This window comes from Branchiostoma belcheri, unplaced genomic scaffold (genome assembly GCF_001625305.1).
Source record: "Branchiostoma belcheri isolate BF01 breed outbred unplaced genomic scaffold, Haploidv18h27 scaffold2, whole genome shotgun sequence".
Classification (NCBI taxonomy): Eukaryota; Metazoa; Chordata; class Leptocardii; order Amphioxiformes; family Branchiostomatidae; genus Branchiostoma; species Branchiostoma belcheri.
The window spans coordinates 296,953-307,446 of record NW_017803490.1 but is presented as its reverse complement, the minus strand read 5'-3'; the positions used below and the strand labels follow the sequence as shown (position 1 = coordinate 307,446).

Here is a 10,494-nt window from a genome sequence, read left to right as displayed (position 1 = left end):
CCCAAACCTCTGCTTGGAGAGTATGTATTGGCGGGTGAACCGTTCCACCGAGCCCGAGGTCTACACTCATCAGGGGAACTCGTGATGTTTACATAACAGGCAACAATCCAGACGGGCCTATTTGCAAGGGGGAAAATTGATCCACTCATAACACTAACTCACTTGTTTCGGCTGAATGTAGGGGGGAATTAAGAAGGGAACGGTCAGTAATACTCCCTTTCCACTGAGGAGGCGACCGAATGCATTCCGTTCCTCTAATATCTGTTTTGTTTGCTTTTTACTCCGTGAAGAAGGTCAGGACCTTTTTCGTTTTTTCGTGTTCCCAGTCAAAACACTGGGTTCTCTTTGTGTAATCGGCATGCGATTTTATACGCCGTCTGCGGGCATGCCCGTGTTGATGCACGAATGTGTATTTTTGCCGTTGCTGCTTTCGCGGTCAATGTAATATTGCAGATGCACCCCTATAGTTATGAGGCAAATTGGAATGGTCCAGAAAAACCCGTTGTTTGGAATAGCGGTGGGGGTGGTGGAACTTCAGGCAGATGGTGAGGGGCCGATAAGTGGTACCACGGCAGTAACACTCGCGGTGCTGGCCGCAACTTATATCAGGACCTGCTTTCGGGCTAATATTTTCTATATCTGACGGGAACCGCGTCTAGACGGCGGATTGTCAAACGGTGATGGCGAACTTGGCCGTTCCTAGGCCGTTCCTAGGCCGTTCCTAGGCCGTTTCTAGGCCGTACCTTGGCCGTTCCTTGGCCGTTCCTAGGCCGTTCCTTGGCCGTTCCTAGGCCGTTCCTTGGCCGTTCCTAGGCCGTTCCTTGGCCGTTCCTTGGCCGTTCCTAGGCCGTTCCTAGGCCGTTCCTTGGCCGTTCCTAGGCCGTTCCTAGGCCGTTCCTAGGCCGTTCCTAGGCCGTTCCTAGGCCGTTCCTAGGCCGTTCCTAGGCCGTTCGTGTTGTACGAGGTTTGAGTCATCCATCACGTTGTGTTCCTGTCGCGGGTCTGACTCTATCTCCCCACAGCACGTGCCTGCTGACACCGGGGAGCGAGCTTGCCTCTACCAGGCTTGAGGGCGCGGCTGGAAATAGTAGAAATTGGCCAAATAGAGAGATAACACGCCGATTGAGTTTAGCCATCCAGTTTACAGTTTGCCGTTTACGTTTACAGTTTGCCGGCAAACTGTAAACTGGATGGCTAAACTCCCTCGGTGTGCTATCTCTCTATTTGGCCAATTTCTACTATTTCCAGCCTGGTAGAGGCTAGGAGCGAGCGACAACACGCGCTGTCTACACGACAGGTCTGCAGTAGACAAGCTGACTCCATTGCCTATCCAACAAGATTATTACTCCGTGAAGGAGGTCAGGACCTCCGGACGGAGTGTTGTGAAGAGTCGTTTTTTCGTGTTCGCAGTCAAAACACTGGGTTCTCTTTGTGTAATCGGCATGCAATTTTATACGCCGCCTGCGGGCATGCCCGTGTTGATGCACGAATGTGTATTTTTGCCGTTGCGGTCAATGTAATATTGCAGATGCACCCCTATAGTTATGAGGCAAATTGGAATGGTCCAGAAAAACCCGTTGTTTGGAATAGCAGTGGGAGGTGGAACTTCAGGCAGATGGTGAGGGGCCGATAAGTGGTACCACGGCAGTAACACTCGCGGTGCTGGCCGCAACTGTTGCTGGAATTTGCCAGTCGCGCTTAATAAGTAACAGGCACGGTAAGACGGTGGGGCTGTCTTTGTTACTAGTGACACGACCATGATAGTCCAATCCTTATGTGAATGCAATGATTGTGTGTGTGTAATTAAAATGAACTTCGAACTTGAAGCACAGTATCTTTACACGCCCTGAGAGCAGTAATGGATTTAGGTCTTTTTATGTTTTATGGTTGTGACGCGCCCTCATTGTATTAACCGTTGCCTTATGTCTGCACAGTAGGTCTGGCGTTGATGCTTGGGATTATTTTTGTTGCAAAATATAAAACTTCACGGAGGATTGTTACCAATGGCTTCTTGTTTTCATTTCTCACGAATATGACTTAAGACATACTCTTGATACTGTGCTTTGAAGTGAAATGGACGTTGATGAATATGTATTTTTAATACACAGTCGTTTCTACAACAATACCATGGCATATATATAACGTTATATATATTGCGATACTAGAATATGATAGCACGTAACATACATACTATATGGCGTTATTGGCAAAAGTTAGGGAGAATTAAAATACATAAAGGTCGTCATATTACCTGAAGCCCTGTACTTCGATAGACAAACTTTAAGATGCACAGAGTCAACTTTAGCTGCATTTTCATCCATTTTTTTTTACCCTTCGTAGTTGAATAATCTAATCGTCATTCTTCGACACATATAAGTGGCTGGCACCGAAACGGGCCGTCATTGGTCGTCATAATTAGATTATCAACTTCACATTAATTATGCACGGCCGTTCTGCACACCTGTGTAAAAACAAGTTTGGTATGGTCCGGTTCAAAATGGCGCTTTCGTACGACGGGAATACTCTGGGCTATTTTTTTCACAACTTTCTGGGTACTTTTAGACGTTTTCGTCGGTAGAATGTCTTAGTAAGGGTGCAGCAGAATGTTTGGGAGTTTTTGCTGTGGATTTGTGCCGTTCTGGTGATGTTTTGAGGAGAAAATGCGGATTTCCTGACCTGGCGAATTTTGGAGAAGACAAAAATGGCGAGACAGTTGGGAAGAGTAACGTGGTATGGACTAATGGAGACGACTTCGCTCATTGTTTCAGGTAAACCAGTACATTGTTTGGCTTACATTATTCCTTAGCAACTAGTACGAACATGTCAACATATTCCGTAAGAAATGAACTATTTCTGTATTAGGTAGCGACCGTTCCTAATTTTACATAGGCTTAGAAAAGTCCATCAAGTTGCCGCGTTTTCAACAACATTTTCAATGTGTGGTACGCTTGTAGAGTGTTAAATGTATGTGCATGTCTTTTTAGTCAGTTGTTCATCGTTTTGAGGTTATATTTGTCGAAAGAAATTAATTCTGCATTCACCGAACCATTTTCTCTCTTTATCTCCACGTGGTTCAAAACACCTGTTGGAATGTGGCCGTGTACTAGTATATAATTAGTTATTTTTCCCGCCAAAAATTTGCGTAAACAAGATGGGGGCCTCAAAGCTTCAGGGCGCCGAAATGAATACGATACAAAACGGTTGAAAACTAGTTAAGTCGAGTTGACCATACTTTGAAATTCGTTCTTCATTATCATTTGCAATGTATCATTTATAATTTAAAAGCTTGTTCGTTTGCTTTTTTAGAGTAATTCAGTAAATAGTAATGACCAAGCCCAAGTATTTCTGGCGCAAACACTACAGATGACTATGCTTGAAGGTAGCAATTCCTGTTTTCAAAATATTTTGCACCGAGTTTTTGTATTCCACATTAAGTTTCAGTTGAAGGGGGTTGATTTATTTTATTGTTGTTTCTATTCCAGTTTTTATATTCATTATGTAGAGTTCTCGCCAAGGTATGTGTTTCTTTTTTAAGGTAAATATATTTAAGGTTTGTGTGTGCATTGCTAGTTTTTAATTTGAGACAAGTGTGCAACTTATGATGTATGTATGGTTAGATGAAGGCTAATGCAGTTATTGAAGACTTTTAACTTCTAATGTCTGTACAGTCAGGTGGCTGCTGACTGATGCAGTAGTGAGGACTACTGTCTGAACCTGAGAAGACTGGACCAGACCAGATGATTTGAAGACCCAAGAGACATATATTAATATAAAGGTGAGAAAAATCTGAATTCTGCATTCAACCTATTATCTATTGCATGTTGTTTGAGACATTGTGTAACTTCTAATGTCTGTATAGTTAGGTGGCTGCTGACTGATGCAGTATTGAAGACTTCTATCTGTCTGAACCTGACAAGACAGATTGGACCAGACGAGATGATTTGAAGATTCAAGAGGAATATTAGGTGAGAAAAATCGCAATTCTGCATTTTACCTACAACTATTTGGTCTTATTTGAGACAAGTGTTTAAAGAAGTACTAACCTCCAGAAGGAGGTGCTATATTTCGACAGGCATTTATTTTTGGAAGTGAAAAATGCATACAGGTATTATTTTACAGTATACAATTAAATCCCATTTTGCGCGCAAGTCCTAAAACGCAGCGAATCCAGGACAAACTCTCCAAATACCCTCAAAACTATCCCAGAATTCACCACGCTACCCCATTGGTGTCTATGTTTTAAACAAAAAGTTACGTTACAGACCTCATTTCGGGGGCGATAAGAAAAATTCGTACCGTTTTGTGTTCTTTGGTATCTTACCAACCATTGTCCTTCTTGGTGTCCTTATCGCCCCTCATTTATGCCGAAAATATTGACGATGAAAAAAAAGGCGTAATCTAGTTATCCTTTCCATAAGTGGCGTAATCTAATTATCTGTTCAAGTAATACTTACATGCAAATAAGTTGAGAAAATCAAAACACGCAGGATGAAACTGGCTCCCACTGTATTCGACATCCTGATATTATAATATCCAAGCCACAGGTCAAGCAAAGTAAAGCAAGTAAGTTCTCAATAATCAGTTGTTAGTGTGCTTGTCTCCTATCATTTTTGCCGAAAAATGTGTATGTTGACCTGAAGTGTATGAGTATTGCGCAAGCCAGAGTTCCCGGATGTATCAATTGTGGTTCAGCATGGGGAAAAATGATATTAATATCACTTTACAAACATGCGCCGCGCAAGTCGTACAAGCAAAATTATGTAAAAAGTCGGCTAGTTATGTATTCATTGCAGCATGATGTATCGGAAAATAGCACTTCCTTCTTGAGGTTAGTACTCCTTTAACTTGTAATGTCTGTATAGTTATAGGTGGCTGCTGACTGATGCAGTATTGAAGACTTCTGTCTGAACCCGACAAGACAGATTGAACCAGACCAGATGATATGAAGATTCAAGAGGAATATCAGGTGAGAAAAATCCCAATTCTGCATTTTACCTACAACTATTTGGTCTTATTTGAGACAAGTGTGTAACTTCTACTGTCTGTATAGTTAGGTGGCTGCTGACTGATGCAGTAGTGAAGACTACTGTCTGAACCTGACAAGAGAAGATTGGACCAGATAGTCAGTGATTTTGAGATAGAAGAGCAAGATGACAACAACACATCCACAGGTGAGACAATGCCTTAGAAGATCTGTTTGACTCTAGCAGTCTTCCCTTACATGTACGTCTTACACTTTATAGAAATAACACACAACTAGCAAAACATATTTCACATTAATTTTGTAAGTGCTGCTTTACCTGAATGAATTAGCAGCATATTGCTTATCTTTGAGCACTTGTCAACATTTCTAGGAAGAGGCAAAGTAAAAGTCACATACAACAGTCCATCTTTTTTACCTGGTAGCTAGTTGACCATTCATACCTTGCATCAATTGTTCTTTTACATTTAGGTGTGTCCTGAGGGTCAGTCCTGATGTTCCTGTCCAAACCAGGCCAGATGAGGGTTCAACAAACCAGTTGACTTGAAAACCTTCACCGACGCAGCTGACTTGAAGTGCCGAAGACAGTGAAAAGTTTGTACAGGTGAGACAGTGCTTTTCAACTTAATCTTTTCTATTGTCTTCTGAACCGAGAGGCAAAACATACTATTTTCAACACTGTGAAGATATCTAGGCAAAGGGATACTTTTATTTCAGGATTTTATCATGGTCACTCAAGTGGAAATTTTTTTGAGGCATCACACTAACTATCCATTATATTAGTTAGGTGTGTCCAGACGTTCCTGTCCTGACTGGGAGAAACCTGTGATGATGGACAACTTCTGTCCACATCAGATGAGGAAACAAGTTAACTTGAAGACACAGTGAAGAGTTCATACCTGTCCATGCAGGTGAGACGGTATTTTATGACTTACATGAATTTTTTTCTTCCCTCTTGGATGCTACCAGTAACACTTTTAAAAGCCTAACTTTTTTATACCTATTCAAGCAACCTGCTTTACAACTTGCATGACTTTTTCCTCTCCTCTCACATGTTAAAACTCTGTAAGGTGTAACATGCTACGAGTAAAATTTGTAGCACTTTCAAATACAATTTTATAGAGCCTAGCTCTTTCAAAATATAGTGATAGTTGAATTGCCTGATGCTATCATTAGTTATGATCATTCAGTGTTTTCTGGGGATGTTTTTCCACCACACTTATTATCCTCTCATATCCTTAGGTGTGTGCTGAGAGTTGGCTGTTCAGTCTGGGAGAAACCTGTGATGACGGCTCAACAAACCAGTTGCAGCCTGGTGTTGTGAGTATAGTTTATTTGTGTGGCAACACAACTATTTTCAACACTCCCAAATACATGCACTTAGGCCACATTAATCTAATTTCTTTGTTAACGGATTTTTCTAGAAAAATAATGGAGCGGGCGGGCGATAAAAAAAATAAAAATAAAAACAGGCCTAGGCATCGTATTATGGCCCAAAATGGTATGATAGTAGCCATGAAGTAAATACACCACGCTGGTACAAAATTTAAACAATGAATTTTGAACTTTTAATGATACCATTGCATTGAAAGATGGAATAACTGTAACAAGTAGGATGAAAAGGACTATTTTCAACTGTTCAGGGCAAAATATGAACATTTTGCAGTTGATTCTGAATTTTCATTCTTATTAGCAAATCAGAAAAAAATGAAGCGCGCGAATCCGTTAACCAAGAAATTAAATTGGTGTGGCCTTACCTACATTTTTCTATCCTTTAACACCCACGTCATTCTTTTACAGACTCTTTTCCTTGCTTTTGCCTTTCATCCATAAATTCTGCTTTTAATTGCATGGTACATCACCCTTTCTTGTACTCCTGTTCCGATGCTTTAGACCTTTCCACTCAACTATTCTGCTGATGCTTCACTTGTATGCTGACACACTGCTTTCACAGACCCACCTTTTCCTTACCTTCATAATCACCTTTCATCCTTTCTTGACCTCTGTTTTTAATTGCACGGACCTATGTCACCCTTTTTTGTACCCCTCTTTCGATGTCCTGGACCTTTCCACTCAACTTTTATGAACACTTGGTCACACACTCTTTCCACCTTGAAGTAGCTGCTCCAAGCACCTGATTAATTTGAGTAGATTTTGCCACCAAAAAAGTTCATATGATTTCTTATTATCACACTGGAACTCTCTCAGACTTCACACTTTATAATCATAATAATAACACAAAACAAGCAACAGATTAAAACAGTTTATGTATTGAGCATTCAGCAACATTTCTCGGCAAAAAGGCGAAGGAACTGATCACATGCACATTTATATCTTCTGGGGGGGTGAGTCGGGGGGGTAGGGGGGGACAGGGGGGAATAATCTGGTATACCACAAACCCCCATACACACCCTAAGTGTAACATAGACACATAACATAGACATATACATTGTCCCAACACACAACAAACTATCATGAAGACTTAACAGTAACATAGGCAATACTTAAAACCCTTGTCCTGCTGTCCGCAACATATGTCGCGCGGCACATACAGTACCATCTATATAACACCCTGCATAGGTACGATTTGGGGGTGTTTCTCGTGCAACGCAACGCACCGCAGCGAAACGCAACGAATGCGGAAGTAACTATGCCCCAGGGCAAAAAAAATTGGGGGTCTATGATCTAATTAAGACATGAAATTATTGAAAAATATTGTGCCAGGAATGCCAGCAGGACAAGGGTTAACCTATACCCAACGAACTGCACTTTAACCTTTAACATGCTAACCCCAATACAATATCAACAATGCGTTTTCGTATGCAAATTCACTGAACAACATGGCCGCCCCCAACAGGAGAGAGGCCCCTGCTTGCAGGTGGTCCTTCACCTTGAATAATTATGGCGATGACGACCTGGCACGCTTGCGAAACATCGACCCCGCGGCAATCAAGTTCATGGTCGTCGGTGCGGAGGTGTCCCCGACCACCGGGACACCCCACCTACAGGGCTACGTCAACTTTGCCAGGAAGATTCGTACCCCGCAGGTGAAAGGGCACCTAGGCGACAGATGCCACGTCGAGAAGGCCGTCGGTAACGACCATGACAACGAGCGCTACTGCTCGAAAGATGGCGACGTCGTCGTCCGGATGGGACATCCCGTCAGACAGGGGCAGAGGAACGACCTGACGGCCGCCACCCATTTCCTACAGGAAAATGACGGCGACCTGTCTGCACTGGCGCAAGAGATGCCGGAGACCTTTGTGCGCCATCACCGCGGTCTCGAGGCCTATGTCTCGTACGCCCGCCTGCAGCCGGTCCGCGACTTCCTGACCCGCTGTTTTGTCTTTGTTGGGCCGCTGGGCTGTGGCAAGAGTAGGTTGGTACAGGAGTACCTGCCAGACGACACGACCACCTACTACAAACCGGAGGGGGCCTGGTTCGACGGGTACATGGGTCAGAGTGATGTCGTTTTAAACGACTTCCACGGCGACATCCCCCGGCCAACCTTTTTGAATATGGTTGACCGCTATCCGTTGCGAGTGCCGATCAAGGGCGGCTTTGTCAACTTTGCCGCAAGAAGGGTTTGGATCACGACAAACATCTTCCCAAACCACTGGTACGCCAATGACCACGACCCCGCGGCGATCTTTCGCAGAATCACACTCTTCCAGTTGTGGGACGACGCGGCCCAGTGTTTCAAGGAGTTGGAATATTCCAACCTCCCACCCGGTCACGTGCTCTACGGATGGCACTACGATTACTAAGAAAAAAAGAAATCACATTACAATAAAGTGAATACATATATACACAAAGAAATGAAAACTCAAAAGCAACAAAACAAAGATCAAGACACCTCACACCATCTACAATACCTAACAGTCAACTGTACTTACACCCAATCCCGCTAGATGATCCCATATGACCACCTACCCCTGCAGTTCCACCAACGATCGCTACATGATCCCATACGACCACCTACGCCTGCACTTCCACCAACGATCGCTACATGATCCCATACGACCACCTACGCCTGCACTTCCACCAACGATCGCTACATGATCCCATACGACCACCTACCCCTGCACTTCCACCAACGATTGCTAGATGCTTCCCTAGACCACCTACCCCTGCACTTCCACTAATGATCGCTAGATGCTTCCCCTGCACTTCCACTAACGATCGCTAGATGCTTCCCCTGCACTTACACCAACGATCGCTAGATGCTACCCCTGCACTTCCACCAACGATCGCTAGATGCCTCCCTTACATGCTGTATTTGTCGGAGGCATTCCACAATTCTCAGGGATACTACTGATAACAACTTTCTAGAGCCTAGGATTTTGTACATGTGTTGAAGAAAATTAATCATTCAATTGTGCTAGTTCTATCACTATTTTTAGCGGTCATTCAGTGTTGTGATTCAACATGAACAAATCCGTTCATATCGGTAGGTGTGTCTTGAGGGTCAGCTGTCCTGACTGGGAGAAACCTGTGATGATGGGTGAGTTCTGTCCAGACCAGATCAGATGACAGCTCCGCAAACCAGTTGCACCTAAAGCTGAAAAGAAGAACCAGACTTTGTAATACAGCGAGAGAAGACACAGACTGGCATAGTTGTGAGTATAGTTTATTTGTGCAACACAACCAAGTACACACACTTGCATACATTTCTATCCTTACCCTCCAACTCTGCTTTGCACAGTTTCCTTTCCCAACACTTGTAACTTGTGACCTTCACTGTCAAACTTCAACGGTGGTTCAATTTTGGACATGTTTGTTCTGACATAATTTGAACCAAATTTGCATATTTCAGTTACGGTCATTTACAGTAAACCGTCAGGCCATTTTTAAATACTATTAGGTATCTGATATGAGAAAGAAATCAATTTTTTTTGCATTATATAAACCTTTTTCGGAAAAGTATACCTATTCCGTCATTTAAGTGTTGACATGTAACAAAGCTATTGCAACTTAAAACTTGTAAGATTACAATCAAGGAGCATCCAACTTGTTGATGGATCAAAATGACTGTAATGGTTTCCCAACTTCCCAAAATTCGAGTATTGTAGGGTTGCTATTTGACAAAATTCTTGCATCCGACTACTTTGAAATGTTTCACAGCCCAAATTGCCTGAAGTAACCTGATACTTTTCTAAAAGTGCCTAGCCACAGGAAAGAATACCAGACCACCACACTAATTTCTCTTTAACACCTTTTCACTTATTAATAACTTTCTCAATTTGAAATGCTTCACTTTATCTCCCCCATCAAACTCCTTTTTAGCCATACCTGTACCCTTTACTTCTCGGCCTTACCAAGGACGTTAAATTCAAATAATTCTGTAAATCTTTTGGCCATACTCCTGAGTGGCGCACATCGCTCGAAAGTCGTGTCTCAATACCCTGTACTGCAACGATAGACAATCTCATATAGCCTCATAATGCTCTGGCAAATATTCCTGGCCACCTCTCTGCGGAGTGGCATCGTACAAATCGCGCCCAATCTTTAGA

General features: G+C 42.9%; 1 protein-coding gene across 1 annotated transcript; it reads left to right on the top strand.

The window, feature by feature from the left end:
* Window positions 1–7,821: 7,821 nt before the first annotated feature.
* Window positions 7,822–8,748, top strand: LOC109468324. Its single transcript, XM_019766574.1, has one exon. The coding sequence runs from the start codon at window positions 7,822–7,824 to the stop codon at window positions 8,746–8,748; it is 927 nt and encodes a 308-aa protein (XP_019622133.1).
* The last annotated feature ends 1,746 nt before the right edge of the window (window positions 8,749–10,494 follow it).

Coding starts and splice junctions, on each gene's coding strand:
- LOC109468324 (XM_019766574.1), top strand. CDS start 7,822: ATGGCCGCCCCCAACAGGAGAGAGGCCCCTGCTTGCAGGTGGTCCTTC.